General features: G+C 42.3%; 1 protein-coding gene across 5 annotated transcripts in view; it reads left to right on the top strand.

The window, feature by feature from the left end:
* Window positions 1-17,594, top strand: part of TP53BP1 (tumor protein p53 binding protein 1) — a 170,256-nt gene that overhangs the window by 107,451 nt on the left and 45,211 nt on the right. For all 5 annotated transcript variants that reach the window (XM_077474294.1, XM_077474293.1, XM_077474295.1 and 2 more), the window contains exons 9-13: window positions 2,723-2,831; window positions 5,196-5,290; window positions 5,897-6,084; window positions 8,747-10,694; window positions 15,315-15,434. In XM_077474294.1, coding sequence (XP_077330420.1) covers window positions 2,723-2,831; window positions 5,196-5,290; window positions 5,897-6,084; window positions 8,747-10,694; window positions 15,315-15,434 — 2,460 coding nt within the window. The remainder of the gene's footprint in view (window positions 1-2,722; window positions 2,832-5,195; window positions 5,291-5,896; window positions 6,085-8,746; window positions 10,695-15,314; window positions 15,435-17,594) is intronic.

The raw sequence follows: 17,594 nt of genomic DNA on the forward strand, positions 1-17,594 counted from the left end.
CTGCCTCATCGGTCTCGACTGATCCTCTGTCTGGCTCTGCCGTCGTGGATGTGGCCCACCTTGCGGGGTTGGTGACCACACTCCGTCCTGTCATTTAGTGAGGTTGTTCCTCCATAACTGCAGTGGCACACAAGAAGGTGCTGGTTGTCTCCCTTATTACATCTGTGTGGGAAACTTTAAGGAAGCAGCTGTGGCTGCGGTCGAGGTGCCAGTCCCCTTGGCACCCATAAACTGTCTCGCATGGCAAAAGTGTTCTCTTCTCCCTCCTATTTTAGAATATTTGTTCATAAAGTAAAGTAGTGGATCCCCCATCTCTAAGTTGCGCAAGGCGACCATGATTCTGATAGTCTCCGGCTTTTAAGGATCCAGCTGACATACCTGGAGGGGGAGCAGATTCCCTCTGCTTTCACTGGGCTTCTAAAAAAGCTCTGGCTGGGTTACCATTTCAAGGCAATTTTTCTGTTCGGGGCTACCCTGGATGACATTGTTTCGAGACTCACAGGAGGGAAGTGTAAATGTCTTCCACAGTCTGAAATGGGGGGGGGGGGCTCGTAGTGGATGCAGTCCTTCGTCTAGGCACGCAATGGACCTGGTCTGGCGAGCCATGAGCGGGGCTCCCTAGACGCATGGACAAGGCCCCTTCAGTATGAAGGTGCACCCTCACCTATGTCCTAGTGTTCCACCCTTGAACCACAAAATATTATTTATTTTTTTTCCTTCCAATTGGCGTCTGTCACCGGATGGTTGCCAGTTCTCCTTGGGGATGTGCAAGCCCTGTTGCTTCAGGGTGCGCTTGTCCTGGTTCCAGTGGGTACAGAATGTTGTTCATCCACACGGTGGTGGCGTCCCTTCATCATGGGGACTTTCGTGCTTCTGTCGACATCACGGATGCTTATTTACGCACTCCAATATGTGCCCAACACCAACACTTCCTCCATTTTACTGTGGGAAAAGAGCATTTTCAGATCACAGCATTGACTTTTGGTCTCGCCTCCACCCCTCGCGTACTCACAAAGGTGATAGCCCCAGTTTTGGCGTGGTTACATAAGTGGGGGATTGCGGTCCTGGGCTGCTTGGATGATCTTCTTCAAGCAGAGTCCTCAGCTACCCTGAGGGGCAACGTAGCTCCCTATACAGACCTCAGTTTTCAGTTGACTTCTATACTACCTGAAGTCTGCTCCGGCTTCTTCCAGAAAATTGGATTATCTGGGACTGACTCTGGTTTCATCTCTGAACAAACTCCAGAAGTTGCATGCCGCGTTTCAACTACTGCTGTCTCGCAGGTGGGTCTCCCTGTGGTCCTGCAGATGGGTGTTGGGCCTGATGGTATCTACCTTTCTGAGGCGGTTCCATTTGCACAGTTCCATACTTGCTCCTTTTTCAAGTGAGATCCTGGTGTAAAATGCCCGAGGTCTCTGGGCTATCAGATTCGTGTCTTATCAAAATAAAAAATCCAAAGCTCATTAACAAATTTACTATGACTTTATTTTTGTTTTTTGTGCATAGTTCTGGCTTGAAGCGCCCTTCTCAACTATCTGTAGGCCTTTTTTGGTGTAGTATAGAGCCTCAATGTCCATAGTGAATAAGAGTGTTTTCCAGTACTTGTATGTGATTTAGCAGTGTCAAATGGTGTCTCTGACATAAAAAATTAATTACAAAAGTTTACAAAATATAGTCTGTATATGTTATATAATAATGTTATTTTCACCAATGTGTTCTGTAAGTGACCTTTGCCACAAGTAATGGGGTGACCAGGAGGGTCTTTTATTTACTTGTGCACCTTTTTGAGAGCATGTAAAAACAAACAAAAAAAAAAAAAACTGGTGTCTGGAAAATCCACTTTCAAAAGTTCAGCCATTCGCTTATTAATGACACTGATCTGATATGCTGTGCCAAACAATGTAAGGTTTTTTTGTTTGCAGCTAAATTCATGGAAGGAATAGAACTATACCAGTTCCATATTAATTGGTAACGTTTGGGTCTTCAGGGGTTTTAACTCCCAATATTGAAACCTAAGGGGTTACTTTGACTCTTTGTCATATACAGTACTTTATATGCAATTTTTGTTGATCTAGGACAGGGATATGCAATTAGCGGACCTCCAGCTATTGCAGAACTACAAGTCCCATGAGGCATAGTTAAGACTCTGACTGTCACAAGCATGACACCCAGAGGCAGAGGCATGATGGGACTTGTAGTTTCTCAACAGCTGGAGGTCCACTAATTGTATATCCCTGATCCAGAAGGATGCCAATTTGTGTGTTTTCATTTAAGTACTTGGCCATGTAGGCAGTTGCAGTCTATTTTCTCCACTGCAAGTGGCACCCAACCGTATCGGCATTGCAGAGGGAGAGGAAGTCTAGAGGAACATAGTTGTTGGTCTCTGTTTTATAGCACAAAAACTGAGTGGTGATCAAATACCATCAAATAGTTCTGTTTGTGGAAAAAATTACATCAATTTTATTTTGGTACAGCGTTGCATGATTGTGCAGTTGTCAGTTAAAGTAAGTAGTGCCGTATAGCAAATAATTGCCTGGTCATGAAGCGGGGAAATCTTTCGGAGGTCGAGTGGTTAAAATGAGCTTTGCGCTGACATGAGCAATATGTTACCACCAAACTCTTGGGTGTTTTTCGGGTTGCATAGCATGAGTATAATAAATGGCTTAATTGTTTTTAGGGTTTGGGTCTGCATTAAGAACTATGTAAATATCTTCTTTTGTAGATGAATCTGTCAGTCCTAATGTATCCAAGATTGTCTCTACACCTGCCGAAAGCCTGCGCCTCCTGCAATTCTCTGGACAGGCCAGCCTTGCATCTGTCAGTGTCTCAGAGTAAGTCATTCTAGTTGGCATTTTTATTTTACCACAAAATGTATATAGCAGGGTTGATATTTTAAAGTGTTATTAAATACGGTTTAATTTTCATTGTTCCTTCTATTTCCGTATATGAATGATGGCACTGTATCTATTTTAATTTAAAAAATATCTTCTTTTTTAATCGATATACAGCTGTCACATGACCCAGCTCTTTCCCAGCCTGTCTGCAGGGAAACAGCAGGAGGAGCTTCTAGTCCCCTACTGCTGGTCACACATTCAAAATCAAAATAAAAAAAATAGCCTTTGGCATGCTGAGTAAAAATAAATAATATCAAAATGTTATCGTCATAAAAAATATATATATTTTAAATCACATTTTTATAATGTTTGGCAACAATTGTTTTATTGCCAAACAATAACACCATGTTACAGTCACAGGCTGTGTCTCGCCCCTCCAGCCTGTGTCTTAGAATAAGAAGGGGGTGAAGCCTCCATCAATCCACATGTAATATCCCACCCCCATTGTGTTTAGCTGGTTAGTGGGCATGGAGGAGGAGGGAGGGGGGGAAGGTGTGGGCTGTCAATTACCACTGTGTATACACCCACATGTGTGACTTTATAGTTACGTGGGCTGCTCAGTTGTGATGGGGAGGGAAATGCTCAGGATAGAAACTCACTGAAAACTGAGCATGTGCAGAGTTGCCAACACTGCTCTGCAAAATCCCCAGCTGAATTGGGGACATAAACAGAAGGTGGAGATGGAGAACAGCATGATAAACTAGTTGAATAAATGAATCTCTTAGTGACTGGGGTTGAACAGCATGTAATACACCATTTAATGACCCCCTTTATATATATATATATATATATATATATATATATATATATATATATATATATATATATATATATACATACACTTCTGATCCTCTGTTCCTCCACAGTCTGGCGGTGGACTGTTCTTGGCGTCAGCACATCCAATGCAGGATAATTTTTTCATTGCCCATAGCTGGGCTTTAACTATACCATTTAAATAAAAAAATAAACATTTTGATCTTGGTAGAAATACAGAGCCACCCTTTTATTGGTTTGCTCCCTGCCAGTGATCTCTCAGATTGCCTGTTTAGCCCTGTAAGTTCTCAGGACTACATGTAAATTGTGCCTACGCTTTGGAGATGACAAATTATGCACAGTTGAGTAGTTTAGCAATAGGAAATGGACAGGGCCGACACCAGAAAAGTACTGTGTGTTGTCTGTTTCAAATAAATTAAGAGCCAATCGCATTTCTGGCAGATCAGCGGGTATTTCCTGTCTTTGCAGGGTCTTTTTAAGAGATAAAACTGAAGGAAATGTGCATGTATTGAAGAGATGTACCTTTATGCTTTTTTTTTTTTTTTTTTTTTTTTTTTTTTGCTTTGCCTTTTAATAAATGAGGTAAAGCGAAGTGAAAATTAATTTTGTCATTGACCCTGACCCACCACTGTACTGGGCTTCTTTTCGTAGGGCCGCATATTTGCATATCTCTTTTGTGCTTGGAGCAAGCCGCACAGCATGCTCCCAGCACATACGGGGGTCTCGCAGAGAGCCCTGGACCCCATACTAATGATCAGGACCTGGAACTCCCCATTCTGGGTTACCTGATCACTATGGTAGCCTCTGATTGGCCCAGCCCTGTATTTCTCTCCCTGTGAATGGAGACGGATGATGCACTGTGACTTTGTCTCTCCTTGCAGAGAAAAAAGTGTGTCTGTAAAGAAAAAATAGATCAGTGCCAGGGTTAGTGTTTGGGTCAAGTAAAGGGTCAAAGGTCAGGATCCATATATTGTGGGCAGGATTTTTTTCTAAATTTGTATTGTCAGTTAGCTTCAGTGTGTTTTTAGGTAGAAAAAAAAAAAAAAAGCAAAATGTGCACTATTGCTTCTGGGCTGCACTACCGGTACAAACATAAATGTATGGGATATTGCTGCAAATGTCAGGAACAGGTGAATTTATTTTGGGTGGTTCTTTGGTGGTAGGTTATGGTAGTAACAAGAAATATAGCCACATTAAAAAAAAATTTTTTTTTTTTTTCCCTTACTATTTTGGGACAGTTTTTTCCTTTCATCATAAAATATAAATCAGGAGGTATCCATAACTATTTACCACCAAATGAAAGCCCAATTTGTCCTGGAGAAAAAAAACAAGGTATAATTCACATGGATGTACAGAGTAGTTGTGATGTTTTACTAACACATGCCCAAGTTGCAAAATTGTGCTTGGGCATTAGGATTTGTTTTACTTTTAGGTGTGAAGGGGTTAATGAATGAGGTGAAACTCGGTGCATGTGATATATATATTCTCTGAATAACTAGTATGCATGTATTTCCTTTCCTCCTGTAGAGTTCCCACAGACCTTGCTTCTCCCTCCCCAGATGATATCCAACCTACTCCCATCATTGTTCCCAGCTCCCCCACAGGCCAACCTGAAGGAGAAGGTAATCGTCTGTCTGATTCATCTCGTCATCCTTGTCTATTTATACATCAAGTTACAAGGCTTCATTTCTGATCCGTTTTTCCTCCCAACGTAGGCTCTTCCTTACAGCTAATTTTGAGTTGGAAGTATTATAGTGAGGTTCCCCCCCCCCCCCCCAAAAAAAAAGACCATGCACCATGCAATATTGGTAATTGAATAAAATCTTGTAGAGGTCCTTTTGGTCTGTGTTGAGTGATGCTTGCACTTTACCACTTAGTTTTCTTGGTCTGCTCATCAGTGGTCATAAGTTACAAGAGGTGACTAAAAGAAGATGCTATTATGGTGCAGAGTACAGTGATGGAAATGAGGATTAGAGGCAGTAGACACAGTTTGAGTATTCAGAGTTGAGGTCCCTTTGGTAAGTTCCTATGGACTGGCTACAAAAAGAAAAAGTTGATCCCCTGGGCAGAACATTTTGGATAAACTGTATTTGTAGTAATTCTACAGATGCCTCTGATCTCTAGGAATGTTAAAAAGAATGAGTCATTTATGGAGTGCGTTTCTTGATATTTTGCGGACCGCTTATGCAAATTTTATTTTACCACTTGTATGCATTTTTATTTTCTAGTTGAAGACATGGAAGTCTCCGTACCCTCAAATAAGATAGAAGTGGCCATGCAGCCCCTGGAAGAAGCTACAGGATCCAAGAGTTGCCCCTTTGTCCCTGTGCCTCAAGTATCCACTCCAGTTTGCCAAAGTGCTCCAACATTTGCGCCAGGGTCCCTTGCTGTTCCCTCACAGCCGGAGTTCTCCCATGTAAGTTTCTTGTGCGTCTGTCTTTTCTGTTGTATAACATGATGTGGTATTATTTGAATAGCTGAACACTTCTGTAAAATTAAAGCATGACTCCACCTTTGCTAAAATTCTATTTCTTTCACATCTATTGAGGGCAAGGAATTCCAAAGACTGTTGGGTTATACTGTGGCCTATGGAAGGATTGGGCACTGGCAAACAAACTGTGGGACACCCATTATAATCCCTCCTACTCCCAGTATGCCTCAATTTTTAGGCCAGCTTAGAAATGTCTAATAAATTTTGCTAACTGATACTTTATTCTTTAATTGGGATTCCTGCTACATCACTGCTGAACCGGCTCTATATGCAGCTGTCAGGATCAGCCTTTCCTCAACCTGACTTTGGAATGGGCTATGGATTGCGGTACTTTTCAAGACCAGAGTGTGCTTGCTGCTGAACACTCTCCAGGTCCAGAGTGGTGGCACAGCTCCAGGTGTTATCCTGGCTCAAATATTGAGTAGGACATGCAGAGGCTGAGCACCAGGAGTAGCCACATTACTAGAACTGTTGGCTTGGGTAATATTTTCAGAGGAGGTTGGCCTTGACCAGGAAAGGATGGGTTTAGCTTGGTGTCCTGTGAATTGGGACATCTTAATTTCTTCTTAACCTCCTTTTTGCTTTTGGTCTAACCATTTTTTTATACAGCTTAAAATAGGATCACTCTGGGGTTCCAGAATTGTTTGGCTGCTAAGTGTACAATCAAACCCTATGGATTTCTATGGGGCCATTTCTCAAGCTGCTGCTCCATCCAGGGATGGCCACATAGAAATGTATCCAGAGAAGAAAATATTGCAGCGGATGGTACAATAAAAATTTTTTTCTTTTTATTTCTTTTTCCTTTTGGGATGTTTGTAATTTATTCTAGTGTGTGTTCTACCAGTTTGTTCAAAAAAATGCTGTAGATTTAATTTGTAATTAATGGCTAACTTTTCTAATCTTGATGCTCTAATTAAAGCAGTTGTAAACCCAATATTTCATATTCCTGATATGTGCCTGCTGTACCATGTTCTTGTATGAAAGAGTATCCTGTTCTCTTTGTATTGCTTTTTTTGTGGGAAATCCCTGGTGTTCCTGCCAGTCCCTCTGCTTTCCTATTAAAAACTGACCACATTAGGCATGAGAGCACAGCGTGGTAAATTTTCTGGTTGAGCTGAGAACTTGCAAAGATCAATATTTGGTGCACTCAGGGGAGAGTCCTAAGGGTCGCATCAAATGTCCATAATTTAAACACAGTCTCTGAATGGGAACTCCAAAGAGTGTCAGCACTATGAAGCAGCCAGTTCAGTAGAGCTAGAGCGGACTCTGTGGACAACAAGGAAAAAAAGAGCAGTGCTTCTAACTGGCTTTTGTATTGACACCTTAAGTAAAAGGGAGGCAACGCATAAGTGAAAAGAATGGTGATTGTAGTGGCATGCAAGCTCAGCTGGTTATGCAGTCCTGGGTGATTCCACTGGGTGTCTTTGGAACCAGGAAACAAGCTGGCAGCTGCCCTGGTGGCTTCCGGTGCTTCCTACAGTGTCCATAGAATTCTAAAAATGGAGGGGAGGACTTCACTACCCGGTTAAGAGGCAGAAGCAGTGCCTTTTTTTCCTGCTAAGCCAGGATTTAGGAAGCAATGGAAGCAACCAGCACGGCCACCAGCTTGTTTCCTGGTTCCATAGACGCCCAGTGGGATTATCCGTGATTGCATAACCAGTGGAGCTTACATGCCTCTACAAGCACAATTCTTTTCACTTATGTGAATTGTCTACCTTTTTACTATTAAAGTGTTAATACTCCATTTAGAAGTGCTGTTTCTTTTGTCATCATGTTGAGAACTTAGCTTGCTCTTCTTGATTAGACTTGTGCTGACACCCACCCCCTGCACAGCCAGTCACTGGGAAAACCAGTGTTCTGCTGTTTCTTCTCCCCTGGCTCTCTGTGCTCCTTATGCAGCTGAGAGCAGAGGGGTATGAGATCATTTATAAGAAAGGTATAAAAAGGTATTTATTATAATAAATAATATATATAATATTTTTTATCTATACACAAGTGTTTTGCCTTTCATTTCTATTTTAAACCAAATGGGTTGTTTTACAAGGTGAGGGTTTGCAATTACTTTAAAGCGGAGTTCTCTGTCTTGTGCTTATTAAAAATCAGCAGCAACAACAAAGTAGCTGCTGACTTTTAATAAGCACACACTTGCCTTTCCAGCGATGTGGCCGCTTGAGCCCTTGGTTCTCTCCAGAGCCGGCATCACAAGTGTGGGCATCCGGCTGTGACAGCTTGTGGCTTCACAGCCCGCACCGCACTGCGCGAGTCGCGCTGCGCTTCCTCAATGGCCAGGAAATCTGCTAGGACCCGTGACGTGTCCGAGAAGATTGCAGGGAGGGAGCGGGGAGAACTTCCGCTGGAGTTACCTAGATGGCTGGAGCGGAACTAGGAGCTGGGTACCCCCCCACCCCAAAAAAAATTACATGTCAAATATGGCACGTGAGGAGTCCTTAAAGCGCCAGTTCCACTTTTGGGTGGAACTCTGCTTTTAAGGTATAATTTCTTGGTCTATTTCCCCATTTGTTTTGTAAATAAAAAGAGGAGTTTGGTATACAAGTCAACAAATGTTTTGCAACTATTTATTTTACAGGATGTTTTCATACCAACTCCAAGTCTTGAAGATTCTCCTTCCAGAGATCAGCCCCCCCAATTCCCAAAGATTGAAGAGGATCAGAAAGCTTCAGATCTAAAGCTTGAACTTTCTGAAGACCTGAAACCTACTGAGGGAGATGTAACAGGTGAATGTAATCTACAGCTATCCACAAGCGAACCTAGTCAACTCCTAGAGATGGACCATACTTGTGAAGGAGAAGATAGTGGGGCTACTCAAATTGAAGTGGCCGAAGAACCTAGTCGCCGTTCATTAGATCAAGAAAACCAAACTGTTTGTGAACCAGAGCTACTGGAAAATAAAGGAGAACCACCTACAAACCGTAAACTCTCCTCATTTGTATGTGACTTGAGTGATAAAAATGATAGCAAAGATGTTGATTGTATCACCGTTCCGAGCAGTTCTGAAAGTCAAGCACTCTTAGTCCCATCGTTAAATTCCGATGCTTCTTTAAGCATTTTAGACCAACACACATCAGAACAAAAATCAACTGTAGTTGTTGAAAGTGTGTCCGATGATGTAGAGGAAGTTCCTGAAACTCCATGTCAGAAGGACAGTGAGGATTATATGGTAACCGAAAGTGAGCATGAAAAAGAGGAGGGAAACTTAAATTTAGCACTGTCTGAGACTCAGCATCCTTGCAAAGACGATGTGGAACCAGTAGACAAGGAAGAAGCAATGGAAGTGGACCAAGAAGCACCCTCTCCAGAAAGTTTACCGAAGCCTGTTGAAGGTCAAAAAGAAATTCTGCAGTCAGAAAATGAAAACGATGCTGCTATGGACATGGAGACTAGCCCTTGTGTAGTACCCACAGTTGAAAATATTACTGCACAAACTGAAATGCCTGAATGTAACAAATCTCCAACCACACCTACTAAAGAATTACACATAGATAAATCAAGCGCTGATCAGAATGCTGAAAAAGCGAATGATTCAGATTCTGCCAAAGATGTTTTGGGCAAATCTGAGCACATTTGTCAAGTAGATGACAGCCCAGATAATGTGAAGTCAGACGTGCCTTTAGCTGTTGATTGTACCACTTCTGTGAACCCTCCGCAGCAGAGTTCAAACCTTCCGTCCACAAGCACTGATTTTCTTGAAACTAAAGAAGACAAGTTACCAGACCCAAACCAACAGCAATGTGCCCTTCTGGAAGAGCCAGTTGATATGGATATCATGGAGAAAGAAACTCAGCAGTATCCGGTGCCTATTGAAAAGAGAGAATGTAAAGTGGATACGCTTAAACAAAATGTGATACCCTCTGGAAAAGACCCAGAGCCAGTATGTCCTAATGCACAAAAACCACAGTGCACAGAAAATGCTGATCCAACGTTACAAGCAGAACAGAAGCTACCAGTAGTTGTAGCAGCACCAGATGTCAAAGAGGACCTGCATGGAAATAACTTGTGTGGATCTAGTACAAAACAAGCAAATGAAATCTGTAGTGTTATTGTTATAGAAGAGACTCAAGAGTTGTCAGATAGTAATCAAGAAGAGCCTACCATAGCGAAAGATGTGCCTGACTCTGGACAAAAGAAGAAAGCAGAGCTTTCTGTAACAGAAGTGAATGAACCAGCTGTGTGTGCTCTGCAAAATCCATGTGAGGCTCCACAAAACAAGACAAGTATACCTGAGGATTTGAAACTGTTAGAACCTCACAGCACAGATAAAGATGTTCCAGTTGTTAGTATTAATGTCCAGAAAGACTTGGATAGGAATCCTGAAACTTCTTCTGTCCAGAAAGAGCATCCGCAGGCTGTACAGCTGAGAATGGAGAACAACGCCAACGCTTTTCCTTTGTCATTTAATAAATGTACACCTGATACATCTGTTACTTCTTGTGAGGATGAGGCACATGGAGGGGATTCAGAGTTCCAGGAGAAAACAGGAGAACAAACGACACGTAGTATGTGTGAAAGCTCCAGTGGTAAGTGAAGAAAAAAAAAATATTTTATATATTATAATCATACATTCATTACAGTGGGGTTTGATGCACTGAAAATAGCCCTTTGTGTCATTTTAGTTCGGCCCCCACCGCAGCTGGCCCATTCACAAAGCGCAGTTTGCTTTGCGCATGTGCCAGTATTATAGGGCCGGCATTCTTTGTAGATGCTGACTTTAAAAAAAAAAAATTCTGAAGGAGCCTGAAGCTCCTATTTAAAGAATCCCTGTCATTACAAGGTCACTTGTATATAACACATATAAACCAATGGGTATAGTTTACGTATAAGTGACCCTTTACTGACAGGTTCACATTAAAAGATCACTGAAGGTTTGTGTATTTAAAAAAACCAAACATGTCATCCTTGCCTCCTCTGTGCAGAGGGGCCCCAATACTTCTCTTCTGGGGTCCCTCAGCAGCGCTTCCTGCTCCTCCTTGTGTACCCTGCCGGAGAAACGCTCTCCCTCGGGCCACCCGTTTGGGTGTGCTCCCATGTCCTGCTGCTGCGTCCATTTACACAGACAGCAGGACCTGGCTCCGCCCCCCCCGGCTCCCACATTATTGGATTTGATTGACAGCAGCGGGAGCCAATGGCTGCGCTGTTATCAATCTATCCAATCAGGACTCGGAGACACAGGCTGGAGTGGGTGTACTCGTCTCTGGCGAGGGAACGATCGGGCTCAGCTAAGTAAAAGGGGGGCCTCTAGGGGGCTGGTGCACTACAAGGGATTTTTCACCTCAATGCATAGAATGCATTGAATTTGAAAAACCACGAGGGTTTACAACCTCTTTAAAGCTGGAGTTCAACCACAATTTATAGAACACAATTTAATAACTTCTAAAGCAGCACAGTATAGCTTGGACAGATTAGTTGTTAATGCATGCTAGCTACTCTTTGATTTGTTGCTTAATTTTTATTAAAGAGCAATTTCATGCAGCAAATTGAAGCAGTCCATGAGCACCTTTTTAAAATGGAATTATGAGAACCCGAACTACTCTTAAAACGGCATCTAAGTCATTTTTTTTTTTTTTTTTTTTTTTTTTTTTTTAATGGATTCAGCTTTGAGCTTTCAAAAGTTAGCTTTTTGACACCGGCTTGATCACCTTTTCCATCAAGACCATAATCTCCATCTTTTCAGCTCTAAAAAAAAACTCACTGGCATTTAATACACATCATCAGGATAGGAATTTGGAGCTACCATTGCTTACCTGCTTGTAAGGCCGTGTACACACGGGTGGACTGTCTGTCCAACTTAGTCCGCTGAAACGTGTTTCAGCGGACAGTCCGCTCGTGTGTGGGCTTCAACGGACTTTTTCAGCGGACAGTCTGGCGGACTAAGTCTTTCGGAATTTCCGTAATACAGTCCGTCCAACTTTGGTTTCAGCGGACAGTCCGCTCGTGAGTAGGCAAGTTGGACGGACTAAGTATGGCGCATGCTCAGAAAGGATTTACACGGCCAAAGGTTGCATTGCAGTGTATTGGACGTCGTATTTCTAGTCCCGTCGTACGTGCTGTACACGTCATCGTGCAAGCTTTCAGCGGACTGTCTGTTCATCGTGTGTGGTCAAGTCCGTTCATTCAAAAGTAGGACGGACTGTCTGTCGGATTGTCTGACGGACTTAGTTGGCCAGACAGTCCGCCCGTGTGTACGCGGCTTAAGGTGCAAGTTTCCAGGCTGTCGTTATCATTCATTCCGTGTTTGGTGATTCACTGCCCTAGAACAAATATGTACAAATCTGACGTTTGAATGCCTGATATGAACATGTGTGTTTTTGGTAAGTATTTCACCAAATTCATTCATATACCATGTGTCTCTTTGAGCAAGTTCCCTTCAAACTTTTTTGTTCCTAGATGGGACTTCCCAGTGATGCGGTAAACTCTAGTTATAGTCTTTTGAATCTCTTGATTCAATGGTTATTCTTGTGCTATAATATTGTCCAGAAGAGTGTCGGAGATCTATGCTGTACTTTGTGCATAACCTTATTTCAGAACTTTTCTTGCTTTCCTTTCTGCATGAAATTGCCATTGAGTTAAATTTTATTATGGAATCGATTTTTTTCCAACATTCTAGCATTCTCCATCTTCTGAACAAGTTTCTTTTCTTGGCTCACCTTGGCTATGGTGAGAGTCTTCTCTGCTTACTTAGAGAAAACTAAGGACTTTTGAAAATCCAACCTCCTCCTAAGGGTGCCAGAAATGTTCTGCTATGAGCAAAACTATTTCTTTACATAATGTGGAAAACCTTTAGCAGACCTTCTCAATAAGAAAAAGGAGAACCAGTGGGACTTTATATGAGGCGGTGACCTGGTAAGGTCAGATGCCTTCATCCCTAACTATGTCAAAAAGGAGGGGAAAGGGGATTGGGACTTTGAGTGAAGCACATGGGTATAAAGAATTCAGTTTATTATATAAATTGACATACAAATGCATAATCATGAATGAGTGTATATCCAATAAAATTTAAATAACTGGTACAATTCATAAAAATGTATACATGCAATATAGATGGGGTGCCACATGATTATCAACTATTAATATCAAAAATTATTCATACTGACAGATATCAATTGAGTCATAGGGACACGCCATATAATAGCTCAATGCATTTTGTTGATTGATCCACTCTTCAGAAGCATGCGCGTGAGTTCAATAAAAAATATAATTGGAGTTGCTGTATGGTCTGATCCTACCCAAGGAAAAAAAGGAAAAATCATAAAAAATAAAGTAAAATAAAACCAAATATAAAAAGCCACTCTCTACCATACTTACAAGGTTGACTATATAATAATTGTGGCACTGTAGATGGGGGGACCCCCAAAGGGGAGCATCTCCACCAGGAACTGGGGTGGTGTGAGTAGCCTGCTATCCAGCAAGAAAATCATCCAGGGGAGACGGATTTCAAGAAATTGAAGTAGTCAGAGACCATAAGTGCTGAGACCATCAATGAAGGACTTCTGAAAAATATGTGAGAAAGGTTGAATAAAACAATTGTGCAGTGCAACTGGAAGTGAATTCTAGTTACCAATTGGACAGTGATTAGTTCATAGGGTCCTGGGATCCAAGGTGATTCATGTAGTGAACCGAAGTGAGAGACGACACACCAGTGTGAAGCCTGATGTCTTTTACTTCAACAAAGAGGAAGTAAAACCCATCAGGATTTACTTCCTCTTTAACTGGTAGAACCCCGTGGGCTGTGTTTGCATAGGTTGTGATTGGATTTTGACGACATTCTTTCGTCTCGTTTCACACTGCTGTAATGGCAAAGTCAAACATCTTCCTTCTGACTTGGATGCTATTTAGCAACCTATACAAGGGCTGAAATCGTACCCAAGTTGGACCAAAGTCCAACTTGTGTAGTGTTAGTTAAGACAGCTCTCATTGGGAAACATTGAATTTGACACATCATGTGATTTGGGGTCTCATAATTTGAATCCTATGTTGCAGCAGTGTGACCTAAGCCAGCGGAGGTCCACCCTAAAATGGACCTTCCGCTCATCGGAATCCCCCCCCCCCTCCGGCGCCACAATTGGCACCTTTCAGGGGGGAGGGGGGTGCAGTTACCTGGATAATCCAGGTAACTGCACCCACTTCCGGGATAGCTCTCTGCGGAAAGGGGCGTAGATTACGCCCCTTTCCGCAAGTGCCCGCCCCTTTCCGCAAGTGCCCCACTGCCTGCTGGGAAAACACACAGATCCCAGAGACAGCGGGGACCGTCCTTATTGCGCAGCGCGGCTCGCGCATGCGCAGTAGGGAACCGGGAAATGAAGCCGAAAGGCTCCATTTACTGATTCCCATACCCAAGATGGTGGCGGCAGCACCCGAGAAACGATCTACAGATCGGCTTCGGGTGCCAACATCGCGGGCGCGCTGGACAGGTAAGTGTCACTATTTTAAAAGTCAGCAGCTGCAGTATTTGTAGCTGCTGGCTTTAAAAAAAAAAAAACGCGGAGTCCCGGCGGACTCCCGCTTTAATGTATCTTTCGGCATTTTGGGAAAATTGAACAAAGAATATGGTTGCATGTTTTATTGTATGAATATTTCAATCTGTTATAATTAGATCCTGTCACCAACTTAAAAAAAAAAAAAATCAAGAAAAAGCAAGTATTTTAAATGCTCACTTGCAGTGTATTAGTTTTTCTTTCCATAAACTTGCTAGAAAATCCCTAGCATAGCTCTGTAATTTCTGCCCATGTTGGCCCAGCCTCTCCAACTCCACTCTTTACATAACCTTTAATGTAGCACCTGGGATTTTAGCAAATGGGAACCCCATAGACTCTATACAGGGTGTTGCTTGAGTACAGCTTTGAGTCTACTGGGCCTGCTGACATTTCTAAGATGGCACAACGCAGTAGTCTCGGAATTTAGATGTCTACAGAAGGAAGGGTTTTGCAGGCAAATGTGTTATGTGCATATATATTATCTTCTGGGAAGATTGTTTTTGAAATGAATAGTCTGGCGATGGGGGTAACTTCTTCCACAAAGACAGATACGTGAAGTTACAGAGGCATCTTTATTGTAAGCTATGACAGAAATCCCAAACTGTATCTAGTAAAAGCTTGCAGGGTCTTCATTTTTTATGTGTCAACGACCGTTTATACTTCCAGAAACACCATTCCACTTTACCTTGCCAAAGGAAGGGGACCTTATTCAGCCGGTAAGCACTGTTACCCCTCCCATGATTGGTCAGTTGAAACGGGGACCAAGAAGGCATAGTACCCCAATCGGTGAGTTTTTTGTTGCAGGTCTACAATTTTTTTTTTAAATACTATAATATACTATAATACTCTTTGGTGTTTCTGTAAAGGCCCGTACACACGGTCGGACTTTTTGACAACAAACATGCAAATTAGCTGTTTTGGAGCAACATCCGACTGTGTGTACGCTCCATCGGACAAACTTTTTCTGTTTTCATCGGACTTTTGTTGGCTCTGCGAACGGACAAACTTTTTGACAACAGAAGTCCGATGGAGCAAAGTCCGACCGTGTGTATGCAAAAGCATCGGACTTTTGTACAAGGTACAAACACGCATGCTCAGAACCATTGCAAACGATCAGACTACAATACAGAAGTTGACCAAAGGTGGCGCTGGAGTCATTGAACGTCCTCTTTTGAAGCGGCGTCAGTACGTTGTGACGTCATTACGTTCGTGTTTGTTGTCAAAAAGTCCGACCGTGTGTATGCAATACAAACTTGTGGACAACACACTTTGTACAAAAGTCCACGGAAAAGTTTGTACAAGTCCGACCGTGTGTATGGGGCTTTAGGCACACAGAATGTGGGTTTTCTTTAAATCCACCACATAATGTTATTTTATTGGTGTGATCAAGGACTAAAGGTTTCCATTCTCCAGTGTGATTCCCTCCTTCATAGCACATGGAATAAAGATGGCTTCTGTACAGCATACTTGAAATTGTAAATGAAGAGGACAGACCCAGAAAAATGTTCTTTATCTCTAAAGGAAAACATACTTGAGGGAGGAGTATGTTTTAATGTGCAGGGTCTGGTTTTTATTTAAGCAGATTAGCTTGTCTGTTTTTAGAGCAGTGGTGGCGATTCTGTCATGTCTTTGTAATCGTCTTCTTCATACACTTACTGAAATTCGGCTTGTTCAGCAGGGACCACCCAAATTTTGGTCAGTGTGTGGCAGTTACTGCTCAACAGATGTCAACCGTTTGATCGACTTCTGTAAAAGGGACATGTTCCTCCACCTCGTTTGCTTGGATGGGAGGATCAGTTTCTTTAAAGGAACAGTATATTGTCAGATTAACGTGCTACATTTTTTAATTGTGGGTGGACAAAATATTTGGGCAGAAAAACAAAATAAAAGTGCCCCTGTGTTAATATTTCTCAATATGCTGATGGTAGAATAAATGCGTCATAATACAACTCAAATCACCTATCTTTCTCCTGTTAACTTTCCCCTTGAGTCTTCCCCGGTATTTTTTATTTTTCAATTTTTTACTTATTTTCTGTCTTTTGACTAGACACATTACCTGTTTAGTCCTTTTTTCTCTTTGCTTTTCCTTTCCTGACAATGGGTGGTCCTGGATGATGTAGAGAGCAGTGCTGCGCACATGATGACATCACTGTCACTCTCTCAATACACAGAGTACAGAGTATTGTAGTGATGCACCTTTATGGGGAGGGGCCATGGCACTGGTCTGTCCTCCACTCTTTGTGAAAAAGTACTGCAGGGGGAAAGCTCAGGATTCAAGAGGATTTTTTATCTCTAGGAGAAGGTTTAAAAAAATAGCCCAGAACTGGGATTTAAATGATAAGTTCATCTTTTGGAAATGTTTCAAAAGTGATCTTATCTTTTCAAAGTGATTTAAAATTTTTGTTTTTTCATTAAAAATAACAAACGTGTCATACTTACCTGCTATGTGTAGTGATATTTTTGCACAGAGCAGCCCAGATCCTCCCTCCTCTTCTTGGGTCCCTCTTCGGTGCTCCTGGCCCTTTCCTCCTGACCCCACACCAAGCAAGCATGGAGCAGCTCCTGATTTCCTTTCTCTCCTTATTGGCTCACGGACTTTGACCACAGTGGGAGCCAATGGCACCACGCTGCTGTCTCAACCAGTGGGGAGGGGAGTCCTGGACAGCCGAGCCTCTTGTGCAACATCGCTGGATCTAGATGGACCTCAGGTAAGTATTAGGGTGGTTGTGAGGGTCTGCTGCACACAGAAGGCTTTTTATCTTAATGCATAGATTGCATTAAGATAAAGAAACCTTCTGCCTTTACAACCACCTTGAATAATATATTGTGTGTTTTTTATAAGCATTTCACACTTTTTGGAACAGAAAGTTTTTGAGCTATGTCCTTGTCGGCACTCCTAGTGGTTTGCCATAAAAGAGGACCTGTTGGAGCCTTGTGCGGCACCTG

The sequence above is a fragment of the Lithobates pipiens genome, unplaced genomic scaffold (assembly GCF_037356315.1).
Source record: "Lithobates pipiens isolate NorthernLeopardFrog02 unplaced genomic scaffold, aLitPip1_a1.2 Scaffold_8, whole genome shotgun sequence".
Lineage (NCBI taxonomy): Eukaryota > Metazoa > Chordata > Amphibia > Anura > Ranidae > Lithobates > Lithobates pipiens.